General features: G+C 41.4%; 1 protein-coding gene across 1 annotated transcript in view; it reads right to left on the bottom strand.

The window, feature by feature from the left end:
- col12a1a (collagen, type XII, alpha 1a) overlaps positions 1-16,499 on the bottom strand; it is a 270,018-nt gene that overhangs the window by 52,327 nt on the left and 201,192 nt on the right. The window contains exons 51-55 of the mRNA XM_060831214.1: positions 10,631-10,789; positions 6,551-6,628; positions 4,314-4,400; positions 3,717-3,770; positions 2,544-2,639 (exon numbers count right to left, since the gene is read on the bottom strand). Coding sequence (XP_060687197.1) covers positions 2,544-2,639; positions 3,717-3,770; positions 4,314-4,400; positions 6,551-6,628; positions 10,631-10,789 — 474 coding nt within the window. The remainder of the gene's footprint in view (positions 1-2,543; positions 2,640-3,716; positions 3,771-4,313; positions 4,401-6,550; positions 6,629-10,630; positions 10,790-16,499) is intronic.

Here is a 16,499-nt window from a genome sequence, read left to right as displayed (position 1 = left end):
TTTTAAATATTTTTAATGCAAAATTAGATTGAATCTTGATTACCAAGGGGATGAAAGATCATTGGGATATGTAGGAATGTAGATGAAGGTTAAAATCTTAGTGAATGATAGAGCAAGCTTGCGAACTAGTTAACTGGTTGTGAATTCTCGAACTAGGGGCCATAAGTTGAGAATTATAGCCAGACCAATCAGGAGAGACATTAGAAAGCACTTTGACTCACAAAGTGTGGTCGATCTGCAACTCTCTTCCACAAGTGGCAGTGGATGGTGAATCAATAGTTAAGTTTAGATCTGTAATAGATTTTTTTTGTTGAACAAAGGTATTAAGGGATATGGGGAAAAAAAACAGGTACATGGAATTAGGTCACAGATAAGGCCTGATCTCATTGAATGGCTGACAGGCTTGAGGGGCTGAATGGCCTACTTCTGTTGCTATGCTTCTCCAATGGCAGAGCTGGCTCAAGGGGCTAAATGGACTACTCTCGTTGCTAGTTCACATGCTCGTTATAGTCCAGTCACCTTATGGTCACTGCAATGCCGCATGAGAAATGAAGCTATTGAGAAATTTATACAAGTAATTTTACTTTTATACAAGTTTCAGATAACACTGTATACTAGCACATTTTGATTCATTAAACAGTAAGCTTTTCATGAAAAGTTAACATTGTAATTTTTCTTGGAGGTGGAAAATTAGCCGTGATACTGCAGATTATCCACCTGTTGAATCTCTTCTGTTTTAAACATCACAAGACTGATACTGTTAAAAATCACATATGTTACAGATGATAGCTGATAGCATTCCTTGTTTGAGAAAAGCAGACCTAATCTATGGAATGCTTTGATAACTCCTAAACAGCAAAGATGCCTGGAAATGTAATCCGACTCACACCAGAAGTCAGGACTTCACAATAACATATCCTTTGTTAAAGAGATTCTTCATTGGTGATGCAAACTAACCACTTAGCACTCAAGGGAAGAATACATGCAATGGAGACCCAGATCTACTGGTCAACAGTCATCTCCTGAGAATGGTCATCTTCCCCTCTCACTCCAATACTGTTTAGGGTTTGATCCCCCCCATCTCCCACCCTGACAATGTTTAGCACCCTCAATGTTTAGCTCTCTCTCATCTCTCCACTGCACAAATATTTTTAACTGCTCCCCTCCAACTTGGCTCTCCCCACTTTACTGATTCTTCTGACATTGGCCAGATAGGAGCTTAGGAAGGAATGTACGATGGGATAAGCTGAGGGGTGAACAGGATGGTTGTTGAAGCACATCTTGAACTATTTTGACATGCCAGCTGATTTACTTCCTCTGGGTTTAATACGGACATGGGAGTTTAATGTGGATAGCTCAAATTAAATCATGTGGAAAGCCAAGCTTGGGATAGAACAAACAACTAACGAATCCATCATCTGGCCATCCGATCCTACTGCCATCAGAAGCGTTGATCAATCTGGGCTGAGTCAAATCAGAAATTTAAGTTGTTCATGTAAGTATCAAAGCCCATCAGCAATGAAAGCTGATGTAGAGGCTTCTCCCTGTATCAGATGTTTTGGGACTTTGTTTCATGTGTAGCATCTCCCAAATCCCTGATTAATAGCACATTAACGTACAAGAGTACCTTAATGGTGTACTAACCATTCAGGGGGTAATCTCCATCCTAGTCACATAACCTGGTGACCTGGCAATTTATCCCAATTCCATCATTATTAGTGAGTCAAACTCCTGGAACACCTTACCTAACAACATTTTAGAAATATCTTCACAACAGGAATGTCAAGGCTCATCACCTGCATCTCGAAAGCATTAAAAGATAGGCAGTAAATGCTAGTCTGACTAGCAATGCCCAACTGTGAAGTGAGTTTTATACATGGGCAAAGATAATTCCCAAATAAACATTTCAGATCCCTCTTGGCTCACTTTTGAAATTCTGATTCCTATATTATTTTTAAACTGGATGTGTGTGTGTGTGTGTGGGGGGGGGGGGGGGGGGCGGGGGGGGGGGGGTGGAGGGAGGAGAGAGACACATTAATGAAATATGTTTTCATCTTGACAAATTAGCCATGGGTTTGGGATTTGACAGTTAATGAATGCTTACTGATCCAAAGCAAATGTATTCTGTTTGAATTGAGTGAGATACGCCAAAATTTGAAAACTCCAATGGTTAATAAAAGTACTTTGTATCTAATTATGTCATTTTAAAAACAACATTTAAAACCAGCTGTTCGAAAGCAAAGGGAAGAATAAAATAAATATTATATATTAAATGCCTTAAATTGAAGGACAACCATGAGAATTGTAATATAACTCTGGGAATGGTTCTGTTGTTCATTCTCGAAATTAAGGAAAGCAAACAGGATGACAATATTGGTGCAGTAATTTAAGGCCCATTCACTACATTGTTTCTCTCTCTCTCTCGAAGATTGACAGTTTTCTGATTAACGTGTAATAATTCTGAACTGTTTTCAACTATATACTCTAACAGAAATGGATGGGGGTGGGAAATAAGGGATGGAAAAGAAAGCAGTTAGACTCACTGGTTCTCCTGGAAGTGAGAGCCCATTAGCACCCTGAGGGCCAGGGAGACCTTGTGCACCTGGTGGTCCGATATCACCACGTGGACCTGCTGGACCCTGCAAAACAGCAATGAAGAGGTTTCTCGGTGAGCTTTCTGCATGACAAAAGGAAAACAGTATGTAGCTGTAACTTCAGTCATCTGCAGCCATCATGTAAATCTGGACATTGCTCCAAAACAAATATGCATAAATTTCACCCGAATACTGACTTACACACCCTGATGGCTTTGTTGGTAATTACATCAATCAGCATGTAATTGAACCACTACACAGTGCAAGTTCAATCTCTGCTAACTGACCTGCTATAAGGTGACAAAGGCTGTGATTATTTATACAGCAAAGCCTGAAGGAAATCAATGAAACAATGTCCCTGTAATCAGTACGATTGACTGAGTACTGCTGTGAGATGTTGTGGTCCACCTGCAAGCTTAGCAGACTCGGCCTCAACTTAATTTCTCATCTGGTGTTTGACTCCTACAACACTCTCTCAATACCATATCAGTATCAGCTTGGATTAAGAGTCTACATTCAACCTACAAGACTGATACTCACTGAATAATAGCTCAGGTGAAAGATGTTTCCCCTTAGTAGAGGTGACAATGACGAAGGGGCACAGTCTTAAGGTAGGTTTAGATGGGATGTGAAGAAAACCAATTTTTTTTAAGCCAGAGGGAGGTGTGTATCTAGAATTCACTGTCTCAAAAGGTTGTATGGACGGGGGCCTTAAAGACATTTCAGAGTTATTTCAATGAATACTTGAAATGCCATAGCGTACAAGGTGATGGGCCAAGTGCTGCATAATGGAATTGGAATAGATACATGCTTGATGACCAACATGGATAGAATGGGTCAAAGGGCCTTGGTCTGTGCAGTAAAACTTTATAACTCAATATACTAAGGGTGGCAAGAATGGAGGCATTAACCAGTGATCCCATTTGTGTTGCTGTCTGTTGGTCCATGATGGAAGGTATAATATATATATACATGATATCAGTTAAGGGTGAAATTGAGCTGGATTGAGAATAGACCCCATTGAAGAAGAGCCTGATAACACTCCCAGCCATTGCACCATGGGTTTGCTGACAGCACTAGGCCTGAATAGCAGAATCAATTAATAGAAAGGAAGATACTCACAGGTGGTCCATGTTGACCTCTTTCTCCCCTTGGACCTTTGCTACCACTTTGACCCTGTCAATGGAGAAAAACCACAGAGAAGGCAAAATAAGCACAGCTTGCATTCAATACACATGGATCTCCTCCAACACTGAACACTCCCACTCCCCCTCCCCCCACCCCCCCTCAGGCTCGTAAAATAATCAAGCGGGAGAAGGAAATGTCTGAGATTGTCTTGTTTGGATACGTTGGGTGGCTGAGTGAGTTTCATTACACATGGACACAATTAGTAACTCATACACATCCATGCATAAAAAATCCTGGCTCAGCATATTCTCTTATTTCTACATTAGGTAATTCATAATTGTTCAACACAATCCTTTCATTTTCATTTCAAATTAAGCTACATGCACAGTGTATTTCTCTCTCTCTCTCTCTCTCCAAGATCTTTCTTGCTAGCATTTCAAGTACCTCAGTACTGATGCACCCTGCAATGAGTGCCCATTTGCCACAATATCTTATTCTCTCTCTCCCCTCTCCGTCTTTCCTGTTAGCTCGATGGATTACGTGAACTGCTTTCTAAGCCAGGAAATGAAAATGAATGAGGTATTTCCTTACAGAAGGTCCAGGAGGTCCAGGGGGCCCAATGCTGTCCTGAGCACACGTACAGGCGTGTGGAAGAGCTGGACACTTTGCTTCGTCTCTCTGAAGTCACAGAAAACACGCGATTTCGTCAGATAATGAAGTAAGTCATTACAGGAAGAAAACCAATACAAAACAAAGTCATCCTCTATGTATGGCCATTGATGTAAAAAGCTATGAAGCCAAGTAGACAGCATTTTAAAAGAAAATCAAATAAAGCAGAGGCATCTTTTATGTGGAAGTCTACGTTGGCATTTATTCAACTTTAACTGATATTTTGTATTGTTATGTTTATTTGCATGCATCTTTGTTGGGAAGTTAAGGGCTTCTAAGAGCAGTAACAAAGATAATTTCCTGCCAAATATCAGGTCCAATACTTGGCACGGTTCCTCAGTCTGTAAATAAAACATGACCATGAAATACCATTTGATGAGTGTTGCCATTCCATGTAAAAATATAGTATCCATCTGTTTCTCCACACCAAGTGATGCTTCCCTGGGACACCAGGATGATACAACCTGCCATCTTTCAAAACCAAAATGTGGTGCGATTTCACTTTGATTCTCAGAAGATTGAAAAATATAGAAATGTGTCCATTTATTGCTGAGTTACACATAACAAATTTGGAAGTGGCAGTATGCAGACAAAAAGATGGATATGTTCCCCATGTCACCGAAATTTACTTGCACCAAAGATATTAGGAGTTTTGCACCAATTTGGAAATGTTCTTGATCACCTATTTCTGGTGATAAAGTACAATGAATCTTGTACTAATCGTTGGGAAGCATTCCATTACCTCAGTTATTTTGAGACTACATTTTACTGAGTGAAGCACAACCAGTGGAAATAAAGTGCCTTTATGGCACCAACTGAATGTGAGTAATCAACCCTACCTCTCCTGTAATGTTAATAAAGTCACAATGACTCAAGTGTACATTGGATGTGGTTTTGCCAACTCCAGCTGTATGTTATCCTGGAGGTGTCATCACTTGAACTCAAAGTCAGCCCCACCTCTGTCACGCTCCTAAAATTGGTCCATCACCCAGGGATAAGGCATGCCCACTTAAGTTTGTTATCCAATTGGGCTGATATTTGGTGTTGACGAAGCAGCCCTTGCTGGCTTTTCCAAATAATGAGTGCATTTTCTAGATTGACAGGGTTGGCTTATGAGGACAGACTGAGTAGACTGGGATTATATTTATTGAAATTTAGAAGAATGTGGGAGGATCTTATAGAACCACATAAAACTATGAAGTCAATAGATAAGATCGAAGCAGAGAGGATGTTTACACGGGCCGGTGAAACTAGGACAAGAGGGCATAGCTGAAAATGTGTTGCTGGTCAAAGCACAGCAGGCCAGGCAGCATCTCAGGAATAGAGAATTCCCAGGCAGCATCTCAGGAATAGAGAATTCCAGGCAGCATCGCCTGGCCTGCTGTGCTTTGACCAGCAACACATTTTCAGCTGTGATCTCCAGCATCTGCAGACCTCATTTTTTACTCGATTATTACAAGAGGGCATAGCCTCAAGATTAGGGGGAGCAGATTTAGGACCGAACTGAGAATGAACGTCTTCACCCAGAGGGTTGTGAATCTATGGAATTCTCTGCCCAGTGAAGGAGTTGAGGCTTCCTTAGTAAATGCTTTCAAAGCTAAGAAAGATAAGTTTTTGATCAGTAAAGGAATTAAGGATTACAATGAGAGGGAGGGGAAGTGAAGCTGAGGACATGAAAAGATCAGCCATGATTTTATTGAATGGGGGAGCAGGTTCGAGGGGCCAGATAGCCTACTCCTGCTCCCAGTTCTTATGTTTTCATTCTGAAAAAATTCTGCAGTGATTGGAACAAGGGCCAGGTAGATCTCATTAGCTATGAATTCCCTGATTGGAGTGTTTAACCTGGCCCAAACAGAGAGCCCTGGCTGACAGATAATAATCAGGAGATTCATAGAATCTCCTCATTCTAGGGGCTGGCTCTGAACTGATTGGTCAGAGCCCATGTACTGTGCACGTGTAAATAAAGGGTTTCTTGTGACAGGATACTGGCCTCTGCGCAGTTATTTCAGAAACACAAAATTGTTTTGCTTTCCCGACACTTTTTTGGCAACAGAAATACCTCCTCAGTTAATGAAAAACATTAATTCAAGACAATTCAAGGAAAACACAAATGGGCCAAAACGCTGGTGTCTGTCACCTACTGACAGGTAGATACTTGCCATGGAAGGAAGATCGCAGCATTTGTCTCTCATAACCCAACCCAGGCTGCAGATGATGTCGAAGCTTTGAATTTCAAACTATAATCAAAAGAGAAAAAAAAACATTGAAGCAAATCAACAGATGTTGTGGCAATTAGCCTGAATGCCCCTTGGTCTTGCCAATGGTCTTCACGCAAACCAATGTGCTCCATTTATTCCTTTCTAATGAAATGTTCATCAACTCGCAAAGCTATACCCTTTGGTTTTCTTCTCTCTCCTGCCTGTACAGATACAGTTGGAACTATGGAGTGCCTCTAGTGTCTTCAAGTGTGTTACAGATTTCCAACATCAGTAACACTTTGTTCTGTACTCCTTTCTGTCTTCAATGCTTTTATTTTGCCTAATGCTTTTTCACTAGCTGATTGGAGTTTTTTGCCCAATGATTTTCATCTCTTGACATTCATTTTTTTTCCATGCACTGCTACAATGGCAGTCAGTACAACTATCACTCTAGTCTTTCTTTGTTCCATTGCTTTTAATCTCATTTAAGCCTCACAATTGTTCCAGTTCTGAGCTTGACAAATAGCGTAATTGTTTATAGCAACAACTCAACACTAGGATATGCCATGCATTGCCAGAATTCTCTGTTCCTCACCTTAAATTCTCCAGATATTCCAATTATTGAAAATGGTCCATTAGACCAATTAATATTCAACAAAATGTTTTGTTCAATATTTCTGTTGAATAAATTGTTCATGGATAGGAAAGTTATTTATAGTTGCTATTGGACTGCAATGATTTTACCCTGGTTTTGTGTTCTCCTTTTATTTCCATAGGAAGGTGCACCTTAAATACTGGAGCTTGACACAAGCTATTCATTGAGGCAGAAGTATCTGGTCCACAAGAGATCAGATAAAAGGCAGAAAAACACTGGAAACCCGACAGCCAGGTAAACATTTACAATGATGTTCTCCAGCTTTGGAAGATGGGGAAGTTCCAGGAAACCTATTTGCGTACATTTGCAACTCATCACAAGCCCAATTCACCAGAATCAGGTGCCCGTTCCCAGGACCTTGGCATGAGTTCAGAGCAAACAATGCCCCATTAAGGTTGAGTTGCAGTGTACGTTTCTCCAAGTGGAGCAAAGTTAGCATAGTGGAGGAGGGTCTGTTGGGAAAGGAGAAGAACTGACCCGGGAAGCATTGGGGGGTCATGTCTTCTCTTTGCTGACAGGATGCCCAATCACCCCATGATGGGTGAGTGGGTTGTCACCTTTCTGCATGCCCGATTGCAAGACTTGTCTGGATCCTCATGTGTGCATGAGTATAATAGGCTAAGGATCGTGAGATTGCACATGAACATGCACTCTGCTCCTGGTTTGGAGTTTCACTCGCTTCAGCACCCATCTCCAACCTGATGTTCCAAGCCTGAAAATTATGCCCAAAGTCTATTCGCAAAGTTACATCTTTAAATGGAGCACAGACCAGTGGCCTACAATCGTGGATGAGGCCTTGATCAGAATCAAATTCAGCTTTGTAAAACACTATCCCATAAAATGGGAACCCATTCCTCTATACCCACGATACCAGAGATTGGAGGACAAATGGTGCATTTTCTTTTTACCCAAAAAGGATCAATGATAAATGCCTTCAGAACCTTGGTCTCACACAAGGTAACAAACATGCTCCTGCACCATCTTTTATACACTGGAGAAATTTGTTTTTCTGATGGTTTTATGGACAAAAGGCACAATATAGCTGTGTTTGCTCACTAAAACATTTAAAACTAGAAAGTTCTTCTCCCACAGGCAGTTCTTGACTTCATCTCTGGCATGTTGTTGAGCTATTGGAACAGAGGAGAATTAACAGATTGGAGAAGGACTGAACTGAAACTTCCAGGATTGTTGATTCTAAATATAAAAGCATGTATAATCACACATGGTTGTCGTTGGTATTGACCCACACTCACCCAGTTCTGGTAGAACCTCCATTTGGGTGTTTAACACTTAAGCTTTTGAGAAAGGGCTGACTTAACCAAAAATAATTTCAGTTTCTTGATCAAAGTTTGTGAGAAGATTTGTAGCTCGGGTGCTCGTTGTGGTTCTGTTTGCCGAGCTGGGAATTTGTGTTGCAGGCGTTTCATCCCCTGTCTAGGTGACTTCCTCAGTGCTTAGGAACCTCCTGTGAAGCACTTCTGTGATGTTTCCTCCGGCATTTATAGTGGTTTGTCTCTGCCGCTTCCGGTTGTCAGTTCCAGCTGTCCGTTGTAGTAGTTGGTATATTGGGTCCAGGTCGATATGCTTATTGATTGAATCTGTGGATAAGTGCCAAGCCTCTAGGAATTCCCTGGCTGTTCTCTGTTTGGCTTGTCCATCCGTAATTACACCACTCCCCACTTCTTCCTCCACTACATTGATGACTGCATTGGCGCCACCTCGTGCTCCCGCGAGGAGGTTGAGCAATTCATCAACTTCACCAACACATTCACCCTGATCTTAAATTTACCTGGATCATCTCTGACACCTCCCTCCCCTTCCTGGACCTCTCCATCTCCATTAATGATGACCGACTTGACACTGACATTTTTTACAAACCCACCGACTCCCACAGCTACCTGGATTACACCTCTTCCTACCCTATCTCTTGCAAAAATGCCATCCCGTATTCCCAATTCCTCCGCCTCCGCCGTATCTGCTCCCAGGAGGACCAGTTCCATCACAGAACACACCAGATGGCCTCCTTCTTTCGAGACCGCAATTTCCCTTCCCACGTGGTTAAAGATGCCCTCCAATGCATCTCATCCACATTCCACACCTCCGCCCTCAGACCACACCCCTCCAACTGTAACAAGGACAGAACCCCCCAGTGCTCACCTTCCACCCTACCAACCTTCGCATAAACCAAATCATCCGCCGACATTTCCGCCACCTCCAAAAATACCCCACTACCAGGGATATATTTCCCTCCCCACCCCTTTCCACCTTCCGCAAAGATCGTTCCCTCCGTGACTACCTGGTCAGGTCCATGTCCCCCTACGACCCACCCTCCCATCCTGGCACCTTCCCCTGCCACTGCAGAAACTGTAAAACCTGTGCCCACACCTCCTCCCTCACCTCTATCCAAGGCCCGAAAGGAGCCTTCCACATCCATCAAAGTTTTACCTGCACATCCACTAATATCATTTATTGTATTCGTTGCTCCCGAATTTTGCGCTGACCTCTACATTGGGGACACTGGGCGCCTCCGAGCAGAGCACTGTAGGGAACATCTCTGAGATAGCCGCACCAATCAACCACACCGCCCCGTGGCCCAACATTTCAACTCCCCCTCCCACTCTGCCGAGGACATGGAGGTCCTGGGCCTCCTTCACCGCCGCTCCCTCACCACCAGACGCCTGGAGGAAGAACGCCTCATCTTCCGCCTCGGAACACTTCAACCCCAGGGCATCAATGTGGACTTCAACATCTTCCTCATTTCCCCTTCCCCCACCTCATCCTAGTTTCAAACTTCCAGCTCAGCACTGTCCCCATGACTTGTCCGGACTTGTCCTACCTGCCTATCTTCTTTTCCACCTGTCCACTCCACCCTCTCCTCCCTGACCTATCACCTTCCTCTCCTCCCCCACTCACCCATTGTACTCTATGCTATTCTCTCCCCATCCCCACCCTCCTCTAGCTTATCTCTCCACGCTTCAGGCTCACTACCTTTATTCCTGATGAAGAGCTTTTGCCCGAAACGTCGATTTCGCTGCTCGTTGGATGCTGCCTGAACTGCTGTGCTCTTCCAGCACCACTGATCCAGAATCTGGTTTCCAGCATCTGCAGTCATTGTTTTTACCTTGTCCTATAATAGTAATGTTGTCCCAGTCGAATTCATGTTGCTTGTCATCTGCGTGTTTCATAATCAGTTTCTTGATTGTGTGACATAACTGTACCATTCAGAAAAAATAGCTAATAAATGTTGATGTCAGTTAACAGCTTGGCATATACTCACACCAACTAGTTGGGTATCAAATGCTCTGAACAATCAAAGATCTGCAAGGGAGGCAAGGAATTATCAATAAGGTTAGCAACTTTAACTCAATGAAATTGTCGTCACTTACTGGAGCCGACCTGCCCTTTGGTCCTCTAGTTTTTGCCAGCTTTCCAAGAATTTCGTATCCGTCGGTGCTAATGTTACCGGGCGGATTTGTCGTCTTCTCTTCAACCTCTTCACAGTCCACAATCAGTTTGACAGTGTTCTGGTTCACCATGATATGAACCTGCAAAAGGGACATTGGAAAAATAGGAGTGAAATTCACATTTCACAGAATGATGCACATCTTTTTTGTATTCACTAAATGCAAGGATACATTAAACACAGCGTGACCCCAGTTTTGCGTCTCCTTAGTAAACTTGGTGGCCTTACTTTCAGCTGCCTGAACGTTAAACCTTGGAATCTCATACTTAAACTTGTCCTCCTTCCTGTCTTTGTAAGACTTTTTGAAATCAGCATCTTTGACTAGGGTTTTGGGCTGCGTGATCAAATATCTCCTCACATAATTTGGGGTCACAGTTTGAGTAGGTATGACTAACTGGGATGGGTTGCTAGTTTAGAGCATTATTTCAATGCAAGCTGTCTCTTTACCTGCCTCCTGTAACATCTGAAACAAACAAGTTTCAAGTAATAAATTGTCCCCATGAATTGTTTTACTTGATCAAACGAGTATGAAGAATACATTTTTCTTCATTATGTATTCATTTTCACTGGATTGCTTTACCGAGATCCCTAGCTGTGATATATTGTGAGGACTGCGAGGACTGCAGATGTTGGAGATCATAGGCGAGAGTGTGTTGCTGAAAAGGCCCAGCCAGTCAAGCAGCATCTGAGGAGCAGGAGAATCCATGTTTCGGGCTTAAGTCCTTCATCAGGAATGAGGCTTGTGGGCCAGGGCTGAGAGAGGCTTGTGGGTAGGGGCTGAGAGATAATTCTCTCATTCCTGATGAAGGGTTTATGCCCAAAATGTCGAGTTTCCTGCTCCTCAGATGTTGCCTGACCTGCTGTGATTTTCCAGCAACACACTCTTGACTATGATATATTTACTGCAAGCATGCCTTACTTCTTTAACCATTTATTCATGGGGTCTAGGACATTGCTGGCTGTGCCAGCATTTACTGCCCATCTTGAAATGCCCTTGAGAAAGTGGTGGTGAACTGTCATCTTGAAGTGCTATAGTCCATTTTGCATAGACCTACAATGCTGCTAGGGAAGAAGTCTGAAGATATTGACCCAGCGACACTTAAGGTGTCTTGAAGTATACTTGCATATAATGACTCAACAACTGATTTGTCAGGGGTTTAGAATGTTTTCTCAGCATTGAATCTGTTAGCAGAAGAAAATGACATTTCCAGAATTCTGCACACTGATGTTAGTTTATTTTTTTTTGGTGTTTTGTTTTCAAGTGTCTGTCCCTCAATTTCATCCTGAGCATACATTCTGAGCTTCCTATTGTTGCAACCAAGGCAGCAGTTAGTGAACTGTCTGTCTAAACTACATCACATAAAAACACTTTTCCAGTTACCAAGGTGACAGTATCTGATTGGAACAGAAGACTATAAACATAATAATTGATAATGATATCAAAGCAAAATTATTCAATGAAGATGCAATAATTGCTTAGCATACACAGTCAGAAATAAAAAATACTTATCCCTATAAATATGCACTTCGAGAGGTAAGATGAAACTCTCTGCAGAGATCAATTTTCTACAAAAAAAACACTTTGGCTATAATGGCTTATTCTTAATGCATTGGATACTTTCCAGTCTGTTGCACTGATATTCTGGACAATGCTAATCATGTACCATTGTCTCTGAAGGCTTGCAGGCACAGCTTATTCAGGAAATACAATCTTGAAATATTCTTTTCAATGACTTTTTCAAAAGAACAATTAAGTTTCACACTGAACTGACATAATAGGGTTTCTTTAAAGAAAGGAGAGATAATGAGCTGGGCAGCTTGTTCATAGTAAGCTTTCTACCAACTCAGTTTGTTCTTAACTGGTTTCTATCTAGCTCAGCTTGTTCTTAGCAGGCTTTCCTCCAACAATACCAGATAAAACAAGAACTTCTCCAAGCCAATTAGTATTCAAAAGCAGTCAGGGTAAGGTCTATGGAAAAGAACACAGTTATTGCCAATCATTTGATTCCCTTGTGTGGAAACAAGCCCTTCAGCCCAACAAGTCCACACCGACCCTTCGAAGATTAACCCACCCAGACCCATTTCCCTCTGACTAATACACCTAACATTATGGACAATTTAGCATGGCCAATTGACCTGACCTGCACATTTTTGGACTGTGGAAGGAAACCGGAGCACCCGGAGGAAACCCATGCAGACACGGGGAGAACATGCAAACTCCACACAGACAGTCGCCCAAGGCTGGAATCAAACATGGGACCCTGGTGTGGTGAGGCAGTAATGCTAAGCACTGAGCCACCATGCCACCCGGTAATTTTTAGGAAGCCTTGCTTCAAAAGTTCTCTAACGTCCCAACAGAACTTTCAATGACCTCTTTTGAACAAACCACTTCAGGTATGTTCACAAAACTTGAAATAAATTCATTTTTAATACAATCTTTCAAAGGCCCCCAAGCTATATTAAATGTAAAATGTCTGTAATGCTGCAACAAATTTTAATTTTGCAGAAGAATCCTAGAATATATTTTATGATAAATATTTGTTTTAGAAAATTTTATGTGTGGAAATATTGAAGGATGAAAGCATGAAGGAGGTAGCTTTCTACACAAGACTGTATCGATACATCATTTCCAAGAAGAGTCAGATTAGACTGAAAATGTTAACTTTGTTTCTCTCTTCTCAGAAGTTACCAGAATTGCTGAGTTTCTCCAGCACTTCCTGTTTAATCTTATTGAGGACCGATCACTTATTTTTACACACAGCATAAGAAATAGTTGTTCTTTCTGGTTGTATTGATTGAAATATCAGCATGTTTCATGAAAGACAAACCTGGATGAACCAAACATTTCAAAGCTCAAGACGGAAAAAGGTGAAACAGCTGATGGAGATGATGAGTTCCACAGCTAGTTCTGAGCATTTGATGAATGAGTCAGGAAACTGTATGATGAATTACATTTCACCCCATGAAATAGGTAGTGTTCTCTGAGAGTACATTATACAATTTCACAAAAGTGATCACAGAAGCACTTCACAGGAAGGCTCCCATGCACTGAGGATGTCACCTAGACAGGGGACGAAACGTCTGCAATGTAAATTCCCAGCTCGGTGAACAGAACCACAACAAGGAGCACCCGAGCTACAAATCTTCTCACAAACTTTGAATTAAAGTGATATCAGGGTTCAGGAATGAAATTCTAAGGTTACATAACCATTGGGTTGTACTCCCATAATTTCAGAAATCAGTAAGTGGGGGTAGAGGGGGTTGGTAATTCAGATTTATTAAATTATAAGGGGTTTTTATCTATTAAGTAAATGAAAACTCATTTCCTCTGGTGGGGGCATCCAGAATAAATGGGACTCAATCACAAAAATCAAGAGTGAAAAGCACACTTTGATCCAACGGAAATCTGGAACTCTCTCCAAAAGACTATGATTGATGCGTCAAATTATATTTCCCAAGACTGAGATCAAGAATTTGTATGAGATAAAGATATTAAGGCTATGAGGGAAAGCACATACATCAATGGATTTTATGCAATGATCAACAATGATCACATTAAAAAGTAGAATAGGCTTTATGGGTAAAATTGCCTACTCCTGTTCATATGATAAATAGTTGGGATGGATGGTGACAAGTTGGAGTTGAAGATCATCTCAATGGTAACTTTATTTTGCAGTATATCTAGGACTATAGCAACAAATAGTCAACCATTCATAAGGACATTATGCAAATCTTGGACAGTCTCAAATCATAGGTATCATTCAAGGAAAAAGAACAATTTTCTTTACTTGATGAGAAAATTTAAGTTTTGTGACACATCTGGCAGTGGAAGGGACAGGGGAAATTTTATCTCAGAAAAGGAGTTAATGAGATTGTCTTGATGATAGTAAGATGTTGATCGAATAAGAAGGAATATCAGCAAAGAAAAGAGGTCTCTTGTCAGCCTTGCGACCAACGTAAAAGAACCTGGCCTTTGCAGAATTGAAAGAGATAGGTTTTCATTGCGTCTAAAAATGTGAGGTCAATCAGAAAAGCTTTAATTTTAAGACAATAAGGCTATGCATCAAGGTTCTAAAAATGCTGATGAAGTAGAGTTAGGAAGAGGAATCGAGAAGGTAATTTCACTATGGAACAGACTGAATGGAAGAGAACAGAAAACTGAATGATTTAAAAGCAAAGGGTTGCGTGATATCTTGGATTACACCACATGGAAGGTCAGACAGGGAATCAGGCAGAGGGCACAGCACTTTTGATTTACAGGAAAACAGCAAGGCATTCCATGTGAACGAAGGAAGCAAAGATTGGACATCAAGCATAAGAAGGGGCGGAGAAGGCAGCCTGTGCTACGGCGAGAAACCACATGTATCATTGAAAGGATAAGGAAGAGGTATTTACCACAATCATAGTCAAAGCACATGTCACTTTTGATCTTGATAAATATTGTTGAAAGGCTTGAAACCTGATCAGAATGTGAAGGGAGGTCATAACTAGCTTGTACAGGCTCAGTTTCAAAACCTGACAAAGACCGCATTCAACACTTGCTGACATGTCAATGAGTATGTTTCATCAAAATGACTGATGGAGACATGGAAATGCAAATGTCAGTCTCTGGATGAGAATAATGGCAGAATCCAGCATAGTGTCTAAATGACATCTACTGTTTTTTTTAGAATAAGATGAAGTGAGTATTATAGAAAGTTCTTTTGTTACACTTTCCTTCCCTTTAAAAGAGAATGATTACTCAAGTTTGTCTGGCTTGGAGCCTTTTAATCAATGTTCAAATCTAAGCCTGGCTGTGATGTTGACCTCTGGGACTCGGGGTTGTGTCATTTCTTGTGGCTCCAGTACAGACGTGAAAGGAGACTTTAACTTTTGGGACTATGTACATAAAAAAGTTTTACTTAGAACCAGAAAAACAATCCACAAGGATTGATCTTGCTTATATAAGGATACAGCACCCATCTTTCAAATCCGACACTTATCTTTGACTGATACCCATCTTTAAAATGATCTTGATTGTAATTTTTCAGTCTGTTTTATTTTTAGCTGCCCTCTCCCCAGTCAATCTCCAGGTCAGTGCAATCCCATCATGTTTTCTGCGTGTTTATTTTTGCTTAGTTAAACTTCACAGTCTTGGCTGATTTTAGCAAGGTTCATGTCACATAGATCTGATAAACATTTTACAGCTGTTGAGCCGTTCATTTACAATACCAGTACCAAAACAATCCTTTGCTTAACTATGGTTCAACAATGTACTTGCTGTGTTAGGTCTCATAAAAGTCAAAGAACGCAGAAACAGACCCTTCGGTCCAACCAGTCCACGTCAACCTTAATCCCAAACTAAACTAGTCCCACCTGTCTGCTCCTGGCCCATATTGCTCCAAACCCACCCTACTCATGTACTCATCCAAATGTCTTTTAAACATTGCCACATACCCACATCCACTACTTCTTCAGGAAGTTTATTTCACATGCAAACCGCCCTCTGTATAAAAGGTTGCCCCTCAATTTGTCTATTTTAAATCTTTTTCCTCCCACCTTAAAATTGTACCTCCTCATCTTGAAATTCCCTATCCTAGTGAAAAGACAACTACCATTAACTTTATTTATACCTCACATTATTTTATAAACTTCTACCAGGTCGCCTCTCAACCTCATACACTCCAGTGAAAAAAGTCCCAGCCTATCCAGCCTTTATTTATAACTCAAACCTTCCATACCCAGCAACATCCTGGTAAATGTCTTCTGAGCTCTGACCAGCTTAATATCATAAGACCATAAGACATGGGAGT

The sequence above is a fragment of the Hemiscyllium ocellatum genome, chromosome 10 (assembly GCF_020745735.1).
Source record: "Hemiscyllium ocellatum isolate sHemOce1 chromosome 10, sHemOce1.pat.X.cur, whole genome shotgun sequence".
NCBI lineage: Eukaryota > Metazoa > Chordata > Chondrichthyes > Orectolobiformes > Hemiscylliidae > Hemiscyllium > Hemiscyllium ocellatum.
The sequence above is the reverse complement of the archived record's forward strand: the minus strand, read 5'-3'. Positions and strand labels throughout refer to the sequence as shown.